Raw genomic sequence first — 27,227 nt, forward strand, 5'->3', positions numbered from 1 at the left:
ATGCCATATTTCAGTGTTCATGCAGTCATGTGTGTGGAGTACACACTCCACCTCTCTAGTTTATAAAGCTGTCTTTTGAGGAAGTGAGAACAAAATCATTTAGTTCATCATCCATGAACAATGGAAATCTTTTTAGATGGGAAAAGCCATATAAATGAATCATATATTTGGACAGAAATGACCTTTTTAAAGACAATACGTGACTTTAAATTGTATTACATTTAACACATAATTATGTTCTTGTGTGCTTTGTCTCATCTCATGTATGTATTCTGGAGTCTCGCTCACCGCTGCTTCTGATGCAGCGTGGAGGCTGATGGGACCACGCTCCAGAGCTGGTACAAATGATGGTAGTGGTTCCATCAGCAGTGTAGCCGGGCTCGCAGCCATAAGTCAGTAGGGTGCCCGGGGGAAAAGAGCCCCTGTTAGCTTCGGTCTGATTCAGCAAGTCTCCGTGCTGCAAGCCGGGTGGCCGCGCACAACCTAAAAGACACAGAAACAAGTGGAGAGAATAAGAATTAGTTGGCTGCTCGAAGGCGTACATGATAGAAGCCAGGACAGGACAAAAGTAAGATATGAAGCTTCTTCCTCTAGGCTAGCCTTGTGATCACTCCTCTTTATGCGAGGAACTACCAGCTTCAGGCCAGCAGACAAATTGGGACCCTGAACCATATTTTAATATATTAAAGCAAGAGGTAATTATAAAGCATGTAAGTAAACTTAAGAGTTAGAAACTGCCTGTAGACAGGATACGTTACATCTTCATTTTCAATTAACGCAGGAATCTAAATGCATTACAGGTCTGCTGGGGGAACAAGGACAATTTGTCTCACATGTGGCATGAGGAGTATTTGCAATCACGTATGCTGCTTGGTATGGCTGGCTCCATCATCACTGACATATTGTGCTGTTCTATCATTACGCTGACATAAGTCTGCTGGTCTCCTCTGCAGGCAGCTGTGACTGGCTCAAACAACTTTTGAAAGGGAAACTCTGTCAAGTTGACGTCTTGAGCTGATAATTAAAACTCAGGAGGTATCGTTACTTAAAACTAGGCTGCATTTTAAACAGGCAAAAGGGGAAGTCGGGTGTAGACAGTTATGCTGCGCAGTACAGAGAAAAGTCACAAAGAGCTTCATATAGATCTAATTTCTCCCAATTATCTTCTGCTCATTAAACTGTCTTCATCCCAGACCAGCAGTGGGTCTATCTGTCCGCCTGTGAGACAGGATCTTCAGCGGGCCTCATTTACTTGGCTGTAATGACAGACTTGAAGCTCTAAGCCAGCAAATAAAGACAGGATGAGGCAGCAGACCTAAAAGTTAATTGTGCTCTGATCCACCTTCCCACGCTCAATCTATGATGTTGCCGTGTCATGCCAGCTCCTTGTGACTGAGTGTTTTCTCGCAGTATGAGAATAAATTATGTGAATGTTTGCTGCACTCCCACAGCTCGAAAGACCGTCCACACACAAACACATGCTCACCCTATTATACACACACACACACACACACACACAGACAAACATTTCTGGAGCTGCAATCTGGCGAGAGCAGAGCATCTTAATCCAGCAGGTCTGACATAACATTGCAACACCTGTGTAAACTGAGGCGCGGCAGCAGGAGGCTGACTTTACTTCCAATATTACTGATCTTCCAGTAATCCAGAATACCCAACAGACATACCACTTTTATGACGACTGATCTGGATCAACTGTGAAGTGGTTATGCAACACTTTGGGCTTGACTTCAGTGGAAATATTTCCAATACTAAATCTCACCACTTAAATTCCCTCTGGGCCATTATATATAAATTAAGTCTGTCATTGCTTTATCTGTACGTCTTATCCATTTGATTTAGCAAATGGAATTATATATGCAGTGATTTTTCTCAGTAACAAGGCCCAGACATAAGTGCATTTAAAACACCCCCACAATAAAGAACATTAATAATACCATCAACACTAATGACCATATGGCTCATTATTTAATCCTTGGTCTGGGTAGTTATAAAATCATATTAGCTGTGGTCTATTGCAGGGTCTTATCGCTTGCTTGACATAAACAAACACACCAACACTGCAAATAGCCACTTTGTCTTTCCTCTGTGTGTGTTTGGAGATTGAGAGAGAGACTATTTCCACAGCAGTGCCTCTAACATCCTCTAATCTCCGGGAAGAAAACGTCGCTCTAAGCTGGCAGCACAAGATTAAAAGCAAACACTCAAATGTGCCAGTACGTACACACTCACTCACACACTCACACACTCACACACACACAGTCACTCCCAGGACTAACTTGTGTGATACCAAAGGGTGTGTTACTGAATTCAGCAGGGGACAGATTTGCTGTGCGCTCACGAATTGCTAACAGTGCTTACCACAGGTATAAATCATCATGATGTGATAACTATGAAGGATTCTGAAAGCCTGCTTTCTCTATTACAAGATAATTTGTTTACGGTTTAAGTATTAAAGTATTAAAAATGGCCGTGAGGGTGGGGGTATTCAGTTGGTTGCAATTTGCAACCTCACCACTAGATGCCACTAAATCTTACACACACTCATCATTGAATTAGCCATCATGTAAGACGTAGAAAAGAAGAAAATAGACACGTTTGAGAAGCTGTAAAAATGTTTTGACTGTTTAAAAACAAAATTAAAGGAACTATTTTGCTTAAAATCAGAATGAGGCAGCTCAAGAGGTAGAGCGAGTCATCCCCTAATTGGAAGACGGAGGGGTTCGATCCCCGGCTCCTCCAGTCTGCACGTCAAAGTGTCCTTGGACAAGACGCTGAGCCCTAAATTGAACCTGAAGGCCTTGCCATCGGTGTGTGAATGTATATCTGAATGTGGAGAGCTACATTTGCATACTGACAGACACTAATAACTACTATAACAAACAGTCTGGTGAAATGTCTCAAACACACACTGAAGGTTTGTTTAATATGATACAACAGATGTATATAACAGTCTGTGTGTCAAAGCAACATTTATCTTTCTCACTCAAACTCATCCATGCTCTTTCTCTCGTATACAGAAACACTATCAGCACACCCACATTTCAGAACGCCATTTGACACTGTGACCTGAGCAGTTGCTTGCTGAGCTGCTTCGGGGCGGCTAAAGCCTCTCTAGAGGAGATGGTGTTAATGGAGGTGGTCAAGGTGATAAATGATGACCCCCGATTGGGAGGCAGCAGGGGACAAAAAGGCCTTAGGGGGCAGTTTAGGACAATAGCCCCTAGCCAACAGCCTCTGTTATGATCTTTTGTGGTGAGCTGAGGGCATTCAATAGAACTACAGAAGACAGATGAGTGTTAACAGCATTCATTATGTGACTGTGAATTGCCTTTTTTAGCTAAAGGATTGTCTACAAATGTGCATATAAAGGACTTGTATTCCTTTTCACATAAAAAGGTATACAGTAGTATTTCTAAATACCAAATATGTGCATGTACTTAAAATATTGGGCGTTGCCAATACCTGAAAACTTGAGTTTTAAAGACTTCTTTTACACATAAGTCTTCACTGAGTTCACACATGTAAAGTGCTTGATAAAAGAGGGATTGAAGAGACCGGACACTGAGCTCAAGTGTGAAGAACGTACAACGTTATCTGGCTTTAATTTAAAGAGAGAAAGGACATCATCTGTTGCGAGATTTTTAAAATACAGAATGGGACAAGCAAGTTTTCTTGTAGCTTTAGGCAAATCCATGGTTGTTTATATTGCTGTTAAATCTACAAGAAACTGCAACAGTGCTAAGAAATGGTTACAGTATGAGGTTTAACCCACTCAAAGGTTAATTCTTACTCAGAGGTCAGGTCTAAATGAACCACAAAGCCAGTAAAATGTCCATTTCGAGACTTGGGGTGCCTTCGGAAGCGCAGCAAACTAGGCTCTCCTTCTCATGTCAGGGACACCTTGTGATGCCTGTACAAACCAGCCAGTTTCACCATCTGGCTTTTACAAATGTTATTTGCAGCTACTGCACTTACACAGGTACTAGTGGTTAGATGGAATTAAGGAATTCCACTACAAGCCTTTACCTGTCATGAAGCACGCACACGCACACACAAACATAGGAAGAGCACAATGCACGTGCATGATCTGATACTTTTTCTCTCACATTTGACAATGCAACTTAAATCCCAAATCTTCAACTTACTGTTTTTAAACCAACATAACAATGTTGCCATTAGCACTCTATTACCAGACGCATACTTAGAAAAACCTAAGCTATCCACTTCATACATGGCCAAATATTGGCATCAGTTATTACTAGGGATGTCCGATAATATCGGCCCACCGATCGGTTTTTACAACCGATGTTAGTTATGTAGGCTTCAGCATTTCCGAGTGTACCTGAATGCAACACGGGCCGTAGGCTTCAGCATTTCCGAGTGTACCTGAATGCAACACGGGCCGTTTACAGGCGTGTGCTTGATGACGTATAACAACAACACGCTTCACTCGTAGGTTGCTAACCGTGGCTAAAAAGTTTGCTCTCCCGGTGCATGAGATGTCCGTGGTTTGGAAGTATTTCCAAGTGTCACCTATTAACAGTAAATGTGCGCTTTGCAATGACTGCAAGGCGTTAGTTATGAGAGGAGGAAACAAGGCGTCTTCCTTTAATACATCACATTTGATCACCCACCTCAAGAAGAATCATGCGGAGTTAAACGCTACATCTGTGCAGCACAGTGATGAAAAGAAGCAACAGCCGACACCGAGAAACAGACTTTTTCTATCGTTCAGGATGCCGGATTCACCAAACGTGTGGAGTTCCTCGAGCCCCGTTATGTCTGTTTAACGCCCAGTCACAAGTATTTCTCAGACCAGTGCTTACCCGAACTGTACAGCGTTGTTTACAGTCACGTTGAGAAGGTAATTTCTGGTGCTGTATCCATTAGATCCAATACAGGTTAGCATGTTGAGCTTGACTGCTGATTTATTGATTGTATTATTTGTCAAGTTACGGCCGGTTACTCAGTCTGGAAAAAGAAAACTAAGTTTGTTTACTACTCTGGACTGAAGCTATGCATCTTCCTTGTTGTGATGTTGTCTGTAGTGTTGTTTGAGGCAAAATATTCTCTCTAAAAACACAAACAATTAAATGAATGGCACTTTTTTCAATAACTTATTTTGTACAGACTGTGTTTACATTTGAAAAGCCGTGTTGCATTTATGTATGCATCCAGTGGGGCATCACAATAAAATTAGGCATAATGTGTTAATTCCATAATAGGTGATATGTGATGAATTTTACTGTAAATACTATCGGTATCAGGTGATATCGGTATCGGGTGATATCGGTATCGGGTGATATCGGTATCGGAAATTAAGGGTTGGACAATATCGGATATCGGATATCGGCAGAAAAGCCAATATCGAGCATCCCTAGTTATTACGTATAGTAAATGTCTGTGTATCTCTAGGTTATGTTACTGTGCTGGTCTTAATGTTTCAATGAATTATAAGAGCTGAAACAGCTAGACAAGTATTCAGTGTTTTGACTGTCAGGAAAATAATTGGCAATTATCTTCATAATAAATCATTTGTTGTCATTTTTCATGCTAAAATGCAAACACATTTTCTTATTCCAGTTCCTCAAATGTGAGAATATGCTGCTTTTCTTTGTCCTGTATGATGGTACATGGAACATATTTGTGTTTTGGACTGTTGGTTGAACAGTATGGTTGAACAAATATGTCATCTTGGCCTCTGGTAAAGTTATAATGGGCTCTTTTTTTAACTAGACAAAATGTTAATCCCTGTCAGATAAATTGATGAAACAACATTGTTAGTTAAAGCCCAAAACTGTATATTGTACTGTATATTAGTAGTGTCTAACACCACAGAGCCCAAATATAGACTGGATATGCACAAATGCACACACAAACTTCCCTTGCACACTACATCCCTTGAGAATAGAACAACTCGTACTTATGTCAGCTTGAAAAAAGGAAATGAAGACAAAATATGGAAAGAAATGTAAAAAAACAAAAAAAAAGTGGTTCTTAAACTTGGAGCAATGAAGAATTTGTGACTCATCACTCTCCCATGGGACTATACTTGTCTAAAGAAATAAGAGCCTACTTTAAAACAGGAATGTGACAAACATTGACACTACTTTGCAAAACAAGAGGTGAGGGGAGTAATCAAGAAACAAAAAAAAAGAAAAATATTGAGGAGAGAAGGTAGTCATGAACAGATACACAGGCAGAAAAGAGATGGGGGGAGTGGAGAAAGGAAGAGAGCAACATCATGGAGCACTGTGGCCCTAAGCAATTACAAGGCAAAAAGAGACATGTCGTGGCAGGTCGACCAGTAGTTCTGTGTGTGAGGGAGAGGCTCTGTACACCAACAATGGGAGACAGCCGTCAGCTACAGCGCATACCACACTGTGGGTTGGGCTAGCACAACCAGAGAGACTTTGTTAAAGGAACGAGTGAATGCTGATTCAGTATCCAGAGAGGGTAGAGTGGTTAAGATGAATAACCTTACTGTCTCTCCCTTTCCCATCACCCTCTCAGCCCCAGATTGAATATTGGCTTTGAAAACACACACAGAAAAAAAAAACTGATTAAAGCACTACGCAATGCCAGAATGAATTTTAGCACGGCATGTTTTGTGCTTATGAGGAAGGGAATGAGTCACAGTTGAACACAAGCTGTTCTCCCACTGGTCTGATGTTAACAGTTTGCTCAATAGAACAGGTTTTTGAGAAAAACAATAATGGCTAAAACAAAAAGGTACCTCGTGAATGCTAATGGATAAGGCGAGTAACAAAAACATTTACATGAAACATAAAATACACATACACATAAAATAAAGTGTATATATAAAATGGTTAAACTATTAGAAATCATCTGGGTACACAACTGTAAGCTGATCAAAGAGCTTAAGGTTGGAGAAACACTTAGTAGTGGGAGGACCGGGCCAGGAGAGCACCCATGATTTCTAATCCCAATATCCAGTGCCTTAAGGCTGTGCCGGAGGACACTGAGGGCTGTGGGGGGCGTTAAAATCCCCAGCCTTACTCTGAAGTGCCTGCCTGGCTGTGAAAACCTCCCTTTGCCCATCTGTTACCGATGGCCCTCGCCTACTAAGAGCTGCAAGGAAGGTGGATTGAGAAAAATCCAAGGGGGGGGGGGGTCAAGGGGTTGTAGCCCTCTTTGCGCAGGCAAATTAAAATTGTAATTATCCTCTTTTACAAGATGGGAGCGCTCTAAAGCAGATCAGCTACTGATGATTTCTGCAGCCAGCTGTTTTGCTACTCTATAGAACAATAGGCCATAAAAGAGGGTGTGTGTGTGTGTTCAAGTGTGTCAAGAAGCAGGGGAATTTGTATGTGAATGTATGCTAAGGGATGTGTGTGTGTGTTGGATTAAGACCAAGAGGATGATGATGCTCTCTTTGGCCTGGTTAATATGTTTTTGTTCCTTTGTTTTTGATGATGTTGCTGTCGTTTTTGGGCTCAGGGTGTTTTTGTTTTTTGCCACGTTCCCGTCTCTCCTGCTAATCCATAGGATTTTTAGCCAAGCTGTTGTTATTAGAGTGCAGCAGAGCCCATGGGTAGTGTTGGAAAGAGCAGGGGGGCTCGCAGCTCATTTCTGACATTGGGGGAAAGTAGTTGCTCTAAAGTCTTCTTTTTCTGAGACCTTTTTTTTGCCATTTTTTGCCTTTATTAGACAGCCGGCAGTGTAGTTGAGGACATGAAATGGGGGGGGGGGGGGGGGGGGGGGTGAGGAGAGAGGGGAATGGCATGCAAGAAAGGAATTACAGACACATATTAATCTGCAACAGTTTTGATATTTGTTAGGCCATATTAGTAGATTTAGTGGTTCAAGACTGTGATTTAATTGAATGGTTTTATTATGTTTAATATATTTAACAGTTTTATTATATCAAACAGAATATATTTGGTTTTTGGGCATACATTTAAAGACAGCCCAACAGGCTCTGGAAAATTGTAATGGCATATTTCTTTTATTTAAATTTTTTTTTTTTACAATTTTGATGATGCTAAAACAATGTGAAGAGAAAAGCAGAAAATCTGCATGTGTTTAAATAATTAACACATTATCATTTTAATAGATTAATTGACAAATCAGTCTAAAATGGTGATATTGACACATGTGGGATACCAGTGTCCAAGTCCTACAATTCAAAGTGACCGGATTGATGCATCGTCTAATAGAATATAAAAAAAAAAGAGAAAGATAAAGTCGGGTAAACTTCAAATATCTTATGTTTATCTGGCTTCAATTCCAGTGATAATGAAACCATAAAACAACGAGCCATAGTGCAACTGCAAAATGTGATATGGTATGTGTTAGAGTAGAGCTTCCTCTACTCACGTTTACTCTTTCACACAAACGTCACAGATGAGCTCTGTGCACTGACCTGGGTGGGGGACACGGGTCTGTAACACAGGACACTGAACGTCTGGTTGAGCGATACTAGCAGTGTCATATTCTACAGTGAGCGAGTGAGAAGTCGTCATGCTGTCACACACACACACACACACACACACACACACACACACACACACACACACACACACACACACACACACACACACACACACACACACACACACACACACACACACACACACACACACACACACACACACACACACACACACACACACACACACACACACACACACACACACACACACACACACACACACACACACACACACACACACACACACACACACACACACACACACACATTTCTACTATCATATTCTGACCACTCATAACAGCTGGGAACTCACTCAAAGAGAAAATTAAAGCAGATTTTGTTGAATAGGGGGAAAGGTTATGGAAAGAAAATGTGATATAATGTTGGACTTGTATTACTGTAGGGCAGAAAGAATGCAGAACAAAGCTGAAACCTCAAAGCATGAAACACTTTTTTTCCTTTAAAAAAAAAAAAGAAAGCACCGTTGTTCCATCTCCAGGGCCTCTGGGGAAAGGTGGAGGGACCGAACTGAGGAGGAGGAGGCAGAGGAGGATGATGAACAGGGGGGCAATGTGAGGGAGGTGCTGGCACATTTGTATAAAAGCCTGAGTACACACAGATACAGGCGGACAGTTTACTGACTATGCAAGTGTAGGTTGCAAGTGTCCCAAGGCGCCTTTGTAAACAGCAGGTTTATGCTGCTCACTGACATCCTATCAGTGTTGTGAATGTGTGTGTGTGTGTGTGTGTGTGTGTGTGTGTGTGTGTGTGTGTGTGTGTGTGTGTGTGTGTGTGTGTGTGTGAATGGTTAGGGTTATGACTATCAGACAGAGCAGTGGGCACTCATTTCTTCACCACACACTCCTAAAAAACCTAACCAATGTCCTAATTGTACACTGGTGCCAAAGCCGACGCTGTCATTTCTACAGTAAACAGGAAGTTTGCCAGAAATCGTGAGTCGAACAGCTGTACACTTCCAAAGAGCATTTCCAGAGAACTTAGCCGCCCGCTCGTCACATCTCTTCCTACAGCTGCAACACACAGAAACAGACACACATGCTGCATGCACCCAAGGGTGAAGGAAGTCAGTGAACAGACAGAAACATCCTCCCTCTCCCCACCCATTCCTCCCCTGCTGTTGCAATGCATTTAGCAAGCCACGTGTGCTGCCATTACACCCCATTGTCCCCTGCTCGCTGAGGGATGGGGCACGCTGACAGATTTAAGCAGCGTGCCTCCGAACAGGACAACAGACAACTTTGCATTTGAAGGGTTAAATATGCATGAGAGGCCAAAATGGGTGAGGGGGGGTATCACTATTGTGTGACCCTCTTTCCAACCCTAAAGATACAGGCCTACACACATACACGCAAACTCTGCCCTCGACTAACAGATGGGAGGATGTTAGCGAAGGCGAACAGTGAGCTCCCCCTTCTCTCTTCTATCACACTCACTGCTGAGGACAGCTGGGAGGCAGACATTCCTTCTTCTCAGCTTTCAGAGGAAAACAAAAGAGTGTGTGGGACCCCTCCTACACACACGTGCATGTGTTCAGAGACACACACAACCCCCCACCCTCTAAAAAACTGTCAATTCAACTGTGGGCTGATCATATTTCAGCCGCCTGGGCCAGCCGGCCGGCCCACAGAGGTGTGAGTGCTGAGCTGAGCCTGGGACATTTGTTGAAGGTGAAAGTCAGGAAGATAATCCCAGGGCTGACACGCTGATATGTTGGTAGTACCAGTGAGGGGAGGGCAGCTGAGAGCTGTTATAGTATGGACAGTTTTATTTAAACCGCGGTAAGACAAAGCTTAATCTGCAGCTGGTGTTCCGTTTTTGTCAAAATTATCTTTGCCTGCATGCTTGGGTTGTATGGTGATCACATCCACTGCCATAGCACAGCACATACTGTACCACAGAAACCACAACAGCTAGGAGGAAAGCAACTTCAAATGAAGCAGTCATAGAGAGCAGGCAGACTTATAACATAATTAGGGACACATGATTGTGATGATTTATCAAAGAGGCAGGAGTAAAAAAAGATTTAAAACGGAGATGGTGTCCCACGCTTTGCATAACATCTCCAATGATTCAACAATGCAGCCACTGTTACAGCCCATCATCCCCCTAATACAGTCCAACTGAACTTTGATAGAGCAACTGCTCTAGCAAGTCACCAAGCGGTTGAACAAATGGCAGCAAACGTATAACCTCTTAACACATGAAGACTTCTCCACTGAGAGAACTGCTATGTCACCGTTGTAAAGAGTGGCTTCTTACACACTTGCATACCATGTGTTTAGTAAATAGTAGATTGTTGCAAACTGTTGCACCTCAAAATACAATGAAACTGCTACCCATCTTCTGATCATAAGAGAAAGCTGATCAAAGGATTTACTTGCCAAAAAGTAAGTGCAGATACTGCAAGTCTGCTTACATTGTTGCAATCCGGGCACTCCCTCTTATCGGCTATATACTTAAAAACCTGATCCATTTCTGAATCTTTGTTTGTTCTTGGTTATAGCAACGGCTGTTCCTGATGAACAGCTTTGTGAACATTTGCTGACCAGACTAAACAGCAGCCAGCAATTTCAATTCACACATCAGTGTGTATTAGCACAAGTGTCAGATGCTAGATATTAAACTTGGATCTGGATCAGAAGCAAAACAACTCAATCAGGACATCCCCATTCACCGGTATCACTACATCAATTCTACTGAAAAAAGTACAAAAGCTGGGATTAGCAACAACCTCTACCCGTATTTGGCAGAGACAATAAAACACTCCTTAGAAAAAAATATGTTGCATTTATTTATTGTTATAATTATTGGGCATCTATCCATTAGCCTCAAGTAAAAGCCAAGCAAAACACAACAAGACAATTTGGACAAACCTTCAAGTCTAGTCAACTTTAGTGACATCTTATACAATAATATAAGTAAAGTTGTATCTGATACATTTTAAAAAACACTAAATTACATATATTTGTTGTCAGCAGGTAGTCCAACGAGAGAGTTACCAACAAATGACTGTTTATCATCATGAAGAAGATATAAAGTAGTGTTTATATCGCTGGCTAGAGTTCTAACACAGCAAACCGACATGAAACTCCATCATCATCATCCAAAGCCTGAATGGGCCTGCTGCCAGCATAAACAGAGCGCGGTAACATCACCTACACTTCTCAGTAACTTGTAGCTGTTTGAGCGACTGAGTGTGAAAGGGAGCACAGCACAATAGACAATATAGTAGTTTACGTACACATACTGAAATAAATGTTCTAACTTGTAAGTCACCAAGCCTCGGGTCAACAAATATGTCACAAGTTATCTTTAAATGTGTAACGTAAGAAATGAGTCAAGCCGAACTGACATCTACATTTAATAATGGTCTTGGCCCACACATAAACAAGCTTTTAAAGATAACATGTTTTTAAAATAGCTGTTACTTATTAGTGCTGAAAGGTTTAGCCCATATTCGGTCTGTTATTTCTTCATAGACCATGACCATAGTAAACAATCGTTTGTTTTATAGACATGTACAATAATTGTTTTGCGTCTTTAAATTAACCTGAGCATCTGTGATACCTTAATAAATAAAGGTTATTTGCTGTCATGTCTCCTAAGTCTTTCACTTTCTCTTCGCTAGCTGTCCATCATCATCATATTCATATTCTCAGTATGAAAGTCTTGGTTAAGTCATATTCCCATTTCTGTCCATGTGACAGTGCGGAGTGTGGCCTTCGCAATGTTACACAATGCCCGTCTGGACTGTTGCTATGTACAGTAGACTACTGCTAAGGACGCCGTCCCTGCGGACCCAGATTCTGGGCAGACAACGACCATTAATCAGATGAAATAAGTCTGGTAAATTTAACGTCACCTGTGACAAAAAAAAACTGCTTTTCATTACTCTTATATTAATTTTAATACAGGCTATTTGGACAGCACGGTACCAAATTTGGATTCATGGTTACTGGCTGGACTGTCCATAGTAAAGGAAGGAAAAAGAGAATAAGAAAACAGCCTAGCTAAGGATTGGCAGACATTAAGTAAACACTAACACGGTACGGGCTATGGCGGTGTTTAAAGACTGATAAATTGAAAAGAAAATGTAAACTGAAAATGTGCTACTGTAATCTGCTGAGGAGGATGCCATTCAAGACCTAGAGTCTAAAGGACTCAAGTCATTTTTAAATCAATAAAAACATTATCATATTGATATTTTGTGTCAAACTATATAATCTCTTTCGCTAGCTGTGTAATAAGTGGGATAATGTAGAGCAAATTGATCCACTCTACATTATCCCTTTCACGTTATAGTTATTTATCAATTAAGAACACCAAATATTTGCAGACTGCAGCTTCACAAATACTAAAGCTTTCTCCATTTCTTTTTGTGAATTAATTATTTTGGCTGTCGGTCAGGCTAAGCCGGCAATTTAAATATGTCTTTTGACTCTGATAGCCTTCGGTTTCTATTTGTTGTTATTCCTAATGAAATATAAATTCAAAGATTAATGTTTTAATCTACAGATTTATACAACTATGCAAACAAATGTAGATATGACATACATGCATGCTTCTCATAAATCCTGACACAATTATCTAAATGGACTCCAGTGTAGCCTGTACACAAACCTTGGCCGTTCGGCTGCTTACAGGGAGCTGTTTACAGATGATGTAATAAGGACAGAGGGCATTTGAGTGGAGCTAAGCCAACTGGCCACTAAACATCTCAACACTCCCTCTAATGGACTGGCTACAGTTTGAGGGATGGGACTAGACAAAACAAAACAAAAAACAGGAACTAATGAGAGGTAGACCGGAAACATTCACTGTTAATTAGGACATCCTATTGGCAAAAATTAGATCCAGGCATGTAGTCACAGTAGAAACTGAATTCTGGCTGTCTCAAAAATGATGGTGCAGAACCTAGGGAGGACCCATGCTCAGCTCGACAAGAATTCAACTATGCACAGTACTGGATTATCTGAGGAAGGCATTTAATCCCTAACAGCTCCAGGGGTGCTGTTCTGATGCAAACTATATGCTCCGACTTCCCTCAAGATTGAGATCAGCGAGGAATGGTGGTTACTGGAGTGGCATTTGCTCTTTCCCCCTTATTTACAATTTCTATTAAACACCTATTGAAAGAGAAACAGCTGAATAAGAAGGAAATGATAGAGCCGTTTCTGCTGAAGTGCAGTCAGTTAAAGAGAAACAGCTGTCCACCTCCACCCATAACAACAAGCAACACAAATGCAGCAGGATAGCACATGTATAGCCCAGCCCTTTACCTCAGTACAAAATCAGCAAGTGAGTCAGATTGTCTGTGTTTGAGTAGCCTACATGCTCTTTTGATGAGTTATTTAGCAAGAAAACAATTAGAAGTTTTGATTCTGACCAAGCTAAAGTTGGACTAATGCTAACAGATTGAGGGTCTGTGCGTGATGCAGGGCAGTATTGCCCCATTTCCACTGTCTTGCTACAGCTGTGGCATGTTGAGGCATGTCCATTATGTATTTCCACTCTGTACTTCAATGTGCAATCCCAGCAGGAGATGACCAGCAATATTGCTGTCTTAAACATGAACTGAACTACTGTTTAGGCAGCTAAAGAAAAAAAAAAGCTTGTAGTAATGCAAGCGAACCATGTACTGCTGTGTCACATTAACAGCATAGAAACTTTAATTGTGAAACAGCGACAGTAAGCACAGCTTTGTCACAAAGGTTAACGAACAACTGCCTCAGTCTATAAGCAATACTTCCGGCTCCTTTTGTTACTTTACGGATTTAAAAATCTTTAATAAACCTCAAGCCTTCAATTTGTCATCTAGAGATCAGCCTCTGCCCTTCCGTACTGTTGTATAGCAAACCATTCATGCTGTTCCTGCGTCACGACATTGTTGCTCACAGTCTGACACAGCGTGGATGTCTCAATTATTGGCAAATTCAGCATGTATGTAGGATGCCGGTGCCTTATGTGTAAGCTGACGAACTTGTTTGAACAGGATGCTGCTGTTGACTAACGGTGCATCGAAAAAATCAGCCCACAATGTTTCAGTGGGCCTGAAAAACACACATCAAAGAAAGGGTGGAAAAAAGACAAGACAGACAGAAAAAAGGGTGTTTTCTTGTTTTTGATTTTTTAAAAGAGAGATTAATGTACTTAAGGAGGATTTTCAGGAGGCAGATAGACAATCCAAAAAAATATAAGAAACAAAAGTACAACCGATGTCAAAAACACAGAATGACAGCAAAGAAAAAACAAAACAAAAAGAATGAATAAAAGACTCGGAAGAACAGAAGGAAAAGCAACAGAAGACAGGAGAGGCTGGGGGATATATTTAGCAGCTCATTAGTCAGAGATGTCCTCTACTCAGCAGGCTGGTCCCTCAGATGAGGCCCTTTGGAAATCATTATGACTGCCTGCTGCTTCAGACAACCACACACATTTCACTGGAAAACAATTTACAAACTGCCTCTTTTCTCCCCGACCTTAATGTAGCTTCAAAATAATCCTCAAGTTCTGGACTGAGGCCCAAAAACAAAGCTTTTCACAACACAAATTAACACGGTGTTTTTAGTAATAACTGCATAGCGTTTAAAATGACATCCACAGCATAATCATGACAAATAACCAGTAACGGCTTGTTTTTAAGTGCTCCATGTATCTCAACTTATTTCGTATCTTATCTAGATCTGACTGTTGCTGCGCCTGGTGCTGCCAGTGCCAACACGTCCTGCTTTGACATTCATTAACCTTTACTATGCACCACCTGTCATTCGTGGGGAATAACAAGATGGTGGTCAGCACACAAAAAAAGATAACTACAAATGTCTCTATGAAGAGAAAAATGTGAAACATAGAAATTGCATCCGATGAGTCTACTGTTAGCAGGTGAAGCAGCAGCGCTGTGTAGCTAGCCCTGATTCTGGCCATCTGGGATCTTCACCAAGTAATTGAACTGTCTGGTGAACTGTTTCAACTGAATGAAATGGTTTTGCGTCGCCTGTCCGCACTGCAGTGGCTGTTTCCATTGACTATTTCTTTGTCCGGTGAGGCGTTTAAAGTTTCCCCTTAGGGCTTGATTGGGTGGGAGGGCTGTTAAATGACACAGGGTGAGAGCAGAGAGTGATGACTCAAGTGATAAACACACAGGTAATGAAAGACAAAGGCTGATGGATTCGACCAGACTGAAGCTAATGGGCTCTGGTCTCACCTGGCTAATCGCTGGAGCCTTAAAGGGAGAGAGTGAGGCGGAAGAACAGAGGCATCATAGAAAAGTGACTGTGCAGAGCTCAATATTGTCACGCACGCACGCACACACACACACGCGCACGCACCGTGAGTTAGCAGTCCTAATTGCTGACTGGTGATCTAGTGGAGCTGAAGCTTGCTGTGGTTTGGCCTGTGGCTTCCAACACACCCCTAAAAGCCCTCTTTGTTCTCACATTTCAGAAAGGAGCCAGTAGCCAGCATATTGCTTTACTCCTGCCTGCCTGCAAACTGCATTGCTAACAGGACTTCAGGGGACTATTTTGAACAGTTAATTGCACAGGACCCATTGTTTCCCCCCCTCAGGCTGCAGTGTTTGTAGCAAAACTTTCTACAAGGGCTGGAACCGAACAGTGTGCAGTCAGTCTCACACTGTGGCTTTTTGGTTCACACACACACACGGACACCAGAAAGCAACAAGTTTCAAAGACTACAGCTGTTTGAAGATGCCTGAAGTAGGGCATGGCTCATTCAGATATTTTCCTCTGTGGTCACAGCTATGACGCTATGCTAGCCACTGGAGTCTACTCTGTTATTAAAAAGAAAAAAGGGAGTTGTCGAGTCTTTTTCCTTGAGCCTGACTTTAGAGAAAACATCCTCATATCCTTGGGTTGGTCCTTCACAGTGATGCAAGACCTGCCAAAACAAAGTGATCTGTCTGCACAATCGGCCTTCCTCAGGTGGAGAAAAATGTATTCAACCCAAGCCAAGAATGGACAACAATCGATTGTCAAAAACAAACACCAATCCCAGAGGAAATTAGAAAGGCAGCTCTCTGCTCCATCTCTTGCTCTCCTCCCCCTGCTCTTGACTTTACCCTATGACTCCACTTCTCTTCCAGGCCGGGGGGAAAGCCATTTCCCGTTCTCACACATGTACATACATAAACGTCACCACCACACAGAGCACACAGCAGGCTTGTTTGTGGGAGACTTCTGGTCCTCGCTGGCACTTTCCTGTACAGCTTTAACTCAACTTCAGTAGACAATGGGTTTTAAGAAGGCACCGTTTATCTATTTAAGTGGACCCAGAAGGATGGTTCGAGTCTTTTATGCCTACTGACATATAACACTGTTAGAGCAGAAAACACTGGAAGTGATCCATGTGAGTAGACCCTCTGGCGCTCAAGAGTTCCCATCTTTACTCAGAGTCAGTTATGAGTCACTGTCTAGGTCCCCTTTCTCTGAAACCAACCACAAATGCACACTGTGAGGAACTTACACCATATTAGGAACTGAGCTCTAGGCAGCCAATGTTAGTGGGATGTCAGATAGACATGAAACAAGCGATATTTGCACTGTGCCATGAAAATCCTCCAGACCGATGGATTTTATCTTGTGCATACACAAAACCCAGAGTGCCGCTTTGTTGTCTTGTTTGTTTGCTGGCACCCTGCTTGAATGCAGAAGACCTTTTGTTTAGCATGTTGCTACTTTTGGATGAATGTCCTAAATCATTTACACAAATGTAATCATACCAATAATTACAAACATAAATTTGAGGCAGCATTAGCTTAGCAGATACCCCACTGTTAATCTTGTTTACGATGAACAGCTAAACAACAGATGAAAAGACATGGCTTGGACTGTGATTGGTTCTAAAAATACCTCAGCGCCAAAAGGCTTTGGGACCAGTTCCTAACAGAGCGTATTAACAGGTACAAGACATTTCTGTCCTTGTTGTTGAGAGCAGAAAGCGCAAAGATTTTCCATCTTTGTTAAAGAAACCAAAAATGGGAGCAAAACTGTTACTATCCATCATCCTGTCTCTCCATCTTAATACTATCTCTTAAATGCCACATTTCCTCAAAGAGTAATATCCATAAAAAGACCAAAAGTGACACATTAACCTCCATAGACCAAAAATAGAAGTCTGACGCTGCTCTGTGCTCTCTGGTGTTTAGAGCTTTTGCTCTAGTATGCAAATGCTATACAGTATATATTTTAGTTTCCATTTCTATTCATACCGCACACTGGGTCTGGAATAAGCCTGTCAGCTGTGATGAAATTTCATATTCATGAAAATTTCCAAAGCAATCTCCATCCCGCGAACACGTCTAGGGATTACCTATGTGAATTATGTATGCTGAGCAGGAGACAGAGGGGCCCGGTGAACAGAAGAACTAATAACATGATGGCTTTCAAGCTTTAAAATGATGCCTCACCTTTATGTTAATATTTCTAATGATAGTTTTAAAGATTTCATACTTACATGCTTTAAATGCTGCAATTCATGTCTAGCTTGTTTTGGTATTGAAATTGCAGTCTTTATATACACCCAATTTATGCTGCTCTAAAATTATGTTCACAGGACTGCATTCTCTGTTGCAATGAAGCAATACAATAAGTATGAATAATCATCATTAAGTGTAATATCTTCTTGTGTGGTCAGGAAAGAAAAATACTGTATTTTTTATGTTGTCAAGGAGCTACGAATCACATGTTTTTATTCCTCAATATAAGTAGCTTGTGATGTGTGATTAAATATTTAAGTTCATACCACAGTGCCTGAATTGAAAATGCCCCTCATCTTAAACGTGAAATTCTGTACTCAGTCATTATTAACACGTTAGGGTAGAGGTTTATTTTGATATAGTTTGCCCCGAAGCCTGTGCATAAACCATTCACTGACATTATTGAAATATCTGAGCTTATCTTAATTTAATGCAAGAGAGCAAATATCAAGCGCTGAACACCATTTTGAAGAGCCAGAAGACTTGAATTGTGAGTCAGCATGGACACTGCCTTGTGTACTATGCGGAAGTAATTATGCTACAAATGCTCAGCAATGACAACACCTACAAATAACCATTGTATCATTAAGAGCTCGCTCAAAGGATGTCATGCTTGAAAACTAGGACACTAGGAAAAGTGACTATGTAAAAAATAAAACGAAAGAATGATTGGATGTGTTGTCCAAGCAGATTCCTAATGCTAATGAGATAGTAGATCTGGAAAGGTTTAGACCACACAGTTCATGAATCATCTTTACACCAGCCAGTTGAAAATAGTCCTACTGGTAGATTCAAGAGAACTACACGTCCATCTTCTTGGGTGCACATTTATCCCTACATAATGCACCAACTACAATCAACGTGGTTGATACAGGTTCTGTCTTTTGATACACTGATTCACAGGATTTCTGGGCACAACCTTAGACTGTATGTTGTATGTATTACATCCACCAATAACCAGACCATGTGGAGCACACACAGATAGATAGGTTTGCACCATGGTTTGCACACATGCACACACATATACACAAAAAACAGAGTACACAGAGCACGTGGGCTGGGGATTTAAGGACACATCTACTTGGTATTGGTAAGCAGTGTATATGTCGAGTGCGGTTGATGCAGAACGTGAGCGTGATACCAGACCCTCTGGGCTCTACATGAATCATGTGTATTACATAAGACATAGAGAGAGACGATGTACTTGGGATCAGCAGTGCCCTCCCAGAAATCCCATCCGCCCATCTCTCTCTCCTTCTACTCCTTCTGTTGCTGTTTCTCTCACATTCATGTATTTAAGGTATTAAAGAAAATGAATCAATTAAGGCTTTAAAAACATCCCAGAGCCTTAAACCACCCCTCACACACATTTACTTATTCACACAAACACTGTCTGCCTCCTCTCTGTGGCAAGGACATCTGGCACATTTCACAAGCTGGCTATGTGAAGGGAGAGTGTGTGTGTGTGTGTGTGTGTGTGTGTGTGCGTGGGGGAGCTGGAACATTGGATGGCTAAAGTGAAAGGAAAGCTGGCACAAGTAACCGGGTTCAGTGAGTACATACCATTAACATTATATTTCTTTCGAAGGAACCAAAAGGACACAAGCTCTGCAGGTCCTGTTGTGGCTGATAAATACCCGTGTTACCTGTATTTACTTTGCACTTTTCACTAGACATCCATCAAGTCAATTTGAAAAGCTCACATTCAAAGATAGCAATCTAAGATCAAAACCTGATCAGAAGGTTGTTGTGGGGCGATACCCAAAGCTCGCTAGCCATGCTAAAAGCTCTCAGAGGACATGGCTGATTAAAACCTTATGACAGCAATGTGACCACAGACAACATCTTCTCTCTGTTTCATTCAATAGCGGAGGAAAACTGTTGTGACTCGTTAGGGCAGTGAATGGATTCACAGAGTGGGTGGGATTGAGCTCTCAGCTGCCTCTCGGAGGCAGAGCAACCTGACCGACCCAAGGGTAAAGGAAGCCAATTTAATCTAACTGACCAGCAAGACAGGGAGAAAATAACCTCAATCAATTCACAAGAGATGGGTGAAGATGGTGGTTTAGTCGATGTGTATCATGTGGGAGCAGAGACGGAGAGAAATAAAATGTGTGTGTGTGCCTCTCTCTCTTACCTGATGCGTGACCATGAGGGAGCAGGGTGAAGAGGAGGAGAAGCGCGGAGGCAGCCAGCCTGTGGGCTGGAGAGGAGGAGGTGGAGGAAGAGGAGGAGGACAGGGCTCTCGTCTGAAACGCTACCATTCCATCGCACATCTTTTCCTCCGGCGACAAGCGAGAGTCCTCTACGGCTTAACCTGTCCAGGCCACATAGAAAAGGGATAGAGAGGGAGGGGGAGGGAGGATGCGGATTACTATCAACATTCAGCGAGGATTATGTAACAACACAGCAACACAGAGACAGGAGGGAATAGAATGAGGGAGCTATAAAGACCTTAAGGGAAAGAGAGTGACAGAGAAAAGGCCTCCTCTGCACGTCATCAAGTAGCAGTTGGTGTACTGAGAACGGCATGAATTACTCTACGTGCATTTCCTCTTCTCAGACTTTAGCTCCTTAATAAGCATCTTGCTATTTAACTAAAAACCCCATGCAGACAGCCATCAATTTCCAGCGCTCTTTTTTTGAAACCACCAGTGGCAGCGGCAGCAGGAGAGTTCCTCTGATCTCCCCTCGATCCCCACTTTTGGCTCTGCCACAAGATCTAACTATATAAACCAGCCATTACACTCAGCACTGTAGATGATGTAAGAGGGAAACCGATCCCTGCTGCTGATGAGGTAGGAGCATTAGTGGGAGACAGGCTAAAGGATGAGAGAGAGAGAGAGAGAGAGAGAGAGAGAGAGAGAGAGAGAGAGAGAGAGAGAGAGAGAGAGAGAGAGAGAGAGAGAGAGAGAGAGAGAGAGAGAGAGAGAGAGAGAGAGAGAGAGAGAGAGAGAGAGAGAGAGAGAGAGAGAGAGGGAGAGAGGGAGAGAGAGAGAGAGAGAGAGAAGGAGAGTCAGCCCAAAACAAAACAGTGAACTGCAACTTTTTCGAATCTTGTTTATTATAAATAAGTAAAATTTCAATGGGTGTAGGACTCCCTGGTGTTTAGGCAGCATTTTCAATCAGCAAAACGGCATTTGATATTTGGTCAATATTTGTTTGTTTATGCATGCATAAATGCACATAAATAAAACCTTTTTAGTAGCAGAGATTTCCCAAATGTATTTATTAAAGAGTTGTGATAAGGACGGCACAGTATTTTACAGTTGAATGATAAACAGATGCCATACCACCATCTGCTCAGCTGTGATGCTACTGCCATATGCGGCACATTGTCATGAGCAATAGAGTTTGATGAGTAGTTTATGGAAAGATAACTTCATCAGGTGCCACTTTCTGAAATATGTCCTGTATTCTACTGCTCATATGGCCAACATACTGTATAAGCTGATGATGTTAAGTATATTATTATAACCAATATCAATCTATTAAACTTCTCTTTTGTTCCTTGCGTTTTACTGACTGTTGTTGTTGTCTAACGTCTTATCCCAAAAGGTATCTGTTTGCTGAAAAAATAAATCTAAAATGTTAAATCACACGCTGCACATAGAAAAGCGAGATAAAGAGTTAGTTTGAGACACCTTTAAATCAGGGAGAGGAAAAAGACAGACATATGCACCCAGACAACAACACCCCCATCCTCTCTTCACAAACATCTCTTCATAATACCAACTTACGTAACTTCCAAAAAGCATTTGTTAGTTGATTGTGGGGATACGAGACATACACTACCGTTACACAAATGAGATGCAGCAGGTGCACATAGTCCTGGTGATGTTGCTACAGAGAGGATGAAGTAGCAGTAGTTGCGTTTTGTGGGGAACGAGCTTGCTGGCAGGCAGCATATCCTCAAGAGAGGGCAGAGGGCCATTACAGTTACACAAGACTGCTGAGCTAATGGCTACGGTAATGGCATGGCTGCACTTAGAGAACCGTGAATTTGATTGCAGATCTGCTGCGTGGCCATTGGCACTGCCATAGATGACCCGGAAATACAGTGATGAGTTTAAGTAAGTATAAACACAAGCACATTCATGGTAGTTTTTTGTCTGAGCTTTCACAATTGAGTGTTTTGCACTAGGCTATATTTTCAGTGACCAAAATAATTTAAAGTGGTAGAAATTTGCCAACACGCACACACAAACAGCAGGACCACCTCCCACCTTTATGATGTCCCCAAGTGAGATGGAGAGGCATACCTGCATGTGGCGCATGCCAGTGGGAGAGAGTGACGTATGTTAGATTTGGCAGGACAGTTTGGGTACTGCATTGAGCCAAAGGGCAGACAGTCAAAAACACATGCAGAGGACCTGTGCCAGCTATTTGATCCATAGACACTTTCTCATTTGTCCATGTTGGGATCAAAGCACTGCTGCTAAGACCTGGGTTACAGCGAGGCCCTACGTTAACTCAGATGATGTTCTTACCAGATGAACATCTTAGAAATATTAAGGTCAAAGAAAAGCCACAGGCAGGACAAAAAAATAATGTGTTTGGTTCAAAGGCACTTGTTGGGATGTAAATAACCACTTGGGATGGCATTTATAATGCAGGGCTGACCTCCTGTGAGAGCTAAGGGCAGAGTATTGACCGGCCAGTACGTTGGCAAAGTGAAAACTTAAGCAGAATTAGCTTAATTGCTTTCACACAAGAGCGTCTGAGAAAGGACAAAGTCATTAACTTCATGCTAATGTATCTTACAAAATACAGCATTTCAACAAGATGGAACAAGATAGCTCTGAGCCTGAAAATAAGTTTTTGCCGAATTTTTAAAGCACTGACTCTATGCTCGTGCAATTAATTGATGAATAACACAAATGGCAGTTTGACAGCGAAAGCACAGAAATACTTTGTTACTAAGTTTGGATGTCAACTTTCTGACTTGCAACTGTGTGGGTTTCCTGTCAGACACTGCCAAAGATGTTGAGCTTGACAGATCACATTAAAGAATGTGCTGCTATTTTAAACTTCAAGAGATTTAGTTTGCATTTCCTGGAATAAAATTTGATGTCACACCACATAAACAAATGCTTCCTGCTGGCAGCATGTAGCCAGGTAACATCAGCTTACCCAAATCACAATTTTGGGGCTGTAGTGACAGTTACTGTATGTACAGTCAAACAGTGCATGTTTAAATAGCAGTATCCTTGCAAAGAAATTCTAAATGTTTCACATTCGAGCCATTATTGTAGTAGGACTACTCACAGTGAGAATAGTGTCACTGAAATGGGATAGTTGACAGAATATATCAAACGTGAAGCACCAACAGAGAGGCTGAAAGGAATACAAATGCAAACAGAAAGCAAAAAGTTGCCTGGACTGATGTAACTGATTTGACTAAAAAAACATGTAATGACACGAAACATGTCAGTTTGTACACACAGACGTGGCAAACTGCTACTGGTATCATACAGACAACTTTGTTGCTTCATACAAAGAAGAGGAAGGAAGAGTGGACTCTTTTGTATACTTGAACATCTTTGGGTTTTTAATGTTGGCCAAACAAAGAAACAAATTAAAGATGTTTCCTACTCAAAATTAATAATAAATTATGTAAATAATCATAAGTTGCAGCAGCTCAATTGCCATTGCTAAAAATAGCAGGGCTTTTTGTCAGCTGTGTAGGCCACGTTTGGCCCCATTTCATTAAGAAATTTGAGTTTTTTAGGGCATAAATACTTTGTCTGTTTAGTCCTCTAAACTATGCAACTCTGCACTTCACACCAGTGAGACAACAGCCAGCCAGCAGGCTGCTACTGCAGTTTTCAGCTGCCCGGAGCTCCTGGAATGCAAAGGGAGCCAAGGAGAGCAGCAGTGTAGGCATGTGTCCGGGAACAGAGAGCACTCAGTGTGCCAAAGAAACAGCCGGGAGGAGATTTCCACCCAATAGGCCCCATTGCTACTGCTGCTGGTAGAGCCCGCCTGGGCCTGCGGAGGGAGCCCAGAGATGGGGCTCTGCATGGCAGCACAGAAAGGACCCTTTGTTATGAAGTATTATGTAGTGTTAAGCCCCACAGCACCCGAACATCCCTCTGTACTGCCACAAGGAAGGGGACAGAAACAGATAGAAAGATGGAGAGAAAAAAAGACAGTGGAAAGAAAGAACACAAGGAGAAAGAAGTAAGATGAAACAAGAGAAAAACTGCTGTGTGTTATGTTGACAGTGGTGAAAGGTGGGGAAAACTGAGAATGGGTTTGAAGCCAAACACAGTGTTCTTATCTTTTCTCACAAGATGTTTTCTCTAAGCTATGTTGTCAAACAGAAAACGCCTCTGAATGTTGGACTGAGAGTTATAAAAATCTAACTGCAGTCGCACAATGGGTTTTAAATTTAGAACTGTTAAAACTACCCATTGTATATCTGCTAACTCCTCCGTAAATGCCAGTGTGTATGTGTAAAAACAACATAAGTTACATCAGTGATTGTGACACTTAAAGAATAAAGGTAATCAGTTTTGCAGTAAAAAAACATCTTTAGGTTTGAACCAAGCCATAAAAAAGTAAAACTCACACTGAAACAATAAACTGCCTCTAATATACGCAAACGTTGTGTTCTGTTGATCCCTTAGAACAACAGGATTTAAAAACATAAAATATCAGGAAATATCAGAAGCAGGCACATCAACACACGGGAGTTATTACAATGTCACCACATGAAATAACAGGTGTTAACAACAAAGTGGAGCTAGCATAAGTGCAAACAACATACTTTTTGGTCCGTTTTTAGATTTGGTCGGTGAACACTGTCCTAGTCAACACATAGAAAGTAGCCCACTGCCACCTGGACATATGCACATTTTATATTCTATATATCTATAACCTTTTAATGTCTTCTTTTTATTGCTAAATTCTGTGTACTCTTTCTGTGCTTCTATGTCTATATTTGTATCCGCTAAGCACAAAATCACCAGGTCAAATTTCTGGTATGTGATCTGTTTACATACTGATTCACTGACAGGTTTAATATCTGTGTGGAACTGATTTACAGCAATGGTAATTCATTTTGTTAAAATATTAAGTACATCTGGGGGTGGGCAATATGAAAGAAATCCTCAACGTAGAGGACCATCATTTTACATAGCGTCAATAAAGACCATAATGTAATACAGGGAAATCTATTGAGAAAAAACATCAACAATTTCTCAATAGATTTTCCTTCAAACTAAAATCCAACCTTACCGTAAAGTAGAGATAGCTACCACAGCATAAACAGTGTACAACACTGTGGCAAATACATACTGCCCAACCCAACTGTCACAACAACGCATTGTTCACCACAACTTCATCAAAACATCGATTGGCCTTATATTAGATACAGCAGCAGCATACCAAACTATTTGTTTTGAGGGAAAGCAGTGCCATATACCTTCCTCCCTTTGTCTTCATAGGTCTCTTAAAATGTATATTTGATACTTTGTTCTCCATTATGATGATAAACAACAGCCCACTTTTTGCTGTGGCATATTTCATATCCTACCCTGCCCTAATACAAGACTCAAACTCTTGTTGGAACATTAGGAAAGGAGTGTGGGAACTGCAGTGTTATTCTCTGAGTCAAAACTCAACAATAATACACCCTGCAAACTGTATGAAACGTGGTCAACTGGCTTCACGGCAGCTCTAAAGCAGAGTCACACGTTTCGACACGTGCAACTGTACTGCGAGCTATTTAAACAAAGACTGTGGTGGGCTGCCAGGAATATACACACACACACACACACACACACACACACACACACACACACACACACACACACACACACACACAGGACAAAAACAAAGACAAAACCAGAGCAAACCCATTCTACCAAAGTAAAACAATTGGATCATTGTCTCAGTTCAGTGTTTCACGATAAAACACGGTATAAAACCACAGCATAAATATGTCAGATATTGTTTAAGAGTATTATTGTTCACATTTCCATATGTGACAATACAGTGACGCTACAGATGTGAACAGTTATGGACTAACTCGCCGGTTTTCTGTTTTAATGTGTCTTTGTGCACTTTGTCAAACGAGGGTATGTTTTCTTAACTGTCAGAATTAACACAACAATATACAGTTTATTAACGTTTGTCACTGATCACGACTAGCTTAATTAACAAACAGACTTCAGCTTTAACAGTCACACAAAATTGACAACTCGTTATTGTCCTTGACAAAATATTGAATATCACCATAGTGTGGGGAAACACGTTATTCTGTTTTGATAACAGTCGACAAATATAAAACGGTTCTGAAGAGGACGAGAGAGCTCGTAAACGTTAGTGGCCTAACAGTATGTGTGCTTAGCTGGCGAAAACACTCACCAACGTAAAGGTTACCAGCGGCGAGCCCTCCTCTCACTGCTTCACATTCGAGGCATTCACGGTTGTAAAAAAATGGAGACACCCAAAACCCAGAATGTGGTGTAAATAATACAAAAGAATCTAATGTTTTCGTCGTGTAGTTCCGTCAGCACTGCTCCGTTGTTCCTGGTCGTCGAGCTCTTTATTTTAGGTGAGCGGAAACACTCGCTGTGAGAACTCTTACCAGCTGCCTCGCTCTCGCGCGGTCTCCATGGCTACCTCGTTAAAAAAAGGGCGGATCCTAAATCTGTCAAGCCCGACCGCAAGGCTCGTCTTCAAAATAAAAGCACGGCATTTTGGTCAGGAGACAAAAGAAATCGACCAAAAAAGAAAAATACAATACAAATTCAGAGCAAATGTCTTTAACAGATACTAAATGATATTAAAATAATATTGGATATAGTTTGCATATATATAGTGCAGTACTTTAATCTTACTGCTAATTTCTCCTAAAGGTTTTCATCGACTGTATAAAAGACAATGCCATATACAGTCATATATATTTTATCTTATGCGTTTCTCTACCCTTAACGTATCACTCTAGTGTGTGAAATACTTAGCTCAGGTGAGTTTCATATTTAAAAAATATTACATATATTGTTCCTGTTATTCTTATATTTTATATTTCCCTGTTTACATTGTTCCTTTTTTTCTATATGTTCTACATGTTTCTTATTGATGCTTCTTCTATGTGTGCCATCCACTGTGCTGCTGTAAAAAGAAAATTTCCCCTTTGTGGGACTAATAAAGGAATATCTTAAATTATCTTATCTTATCTTATCTTATCTTATTTTATCTGATTTAATTTTTCTGTGAATTTTATTT

At 41.3% G+C, this 27,227-nt stretch overlaps 1 protein-coding gene across 1 annotated transcript in view; it reads right to left on the reverse strand.

The window, feature by feature from the left end:
• The window catches only part of susd6 (sushi domain containing 6), a 31,725-nt gene extending 5,148 nt beyond the window's left edge, over positions 1–26,577 (reverse strand). The window contains exons 1-3 of the mRNA XM_083934499.1: positions 26,364–26,577; positions 20,128–20,307; positions 289–483 (exon numbers count right to left, since the gene is read on the reverse strand). Coding sequence (XP_083790625.1) covers positions 289–483; positions 20,128–20,266 — 334 coding nt within the window. The 5' untranslated portion in view covers positions 20,267–20,307; positions 26,364–26,577. The remainder of the gene's footprint in view (positions 1–288; positions 484–20,127; positions 20,308–26,363) is intronic.
• Positions 26,578–27,227: the final 650 nt, after the last annotated feature.

This window comes from Echiichthys vipera (assembly GCF_963691815.1).
Source record: "Echiichthys vipera genome assembly, chromosome: 19".
In the NCBI taxonomy this organism is placed as follows: domain Eukaryota; kingdom Metazoa; phylum Chordata; class Actinopteri; order Perciformes; family Trachinidae; genus Echiichthys; species Echiichthys vipera.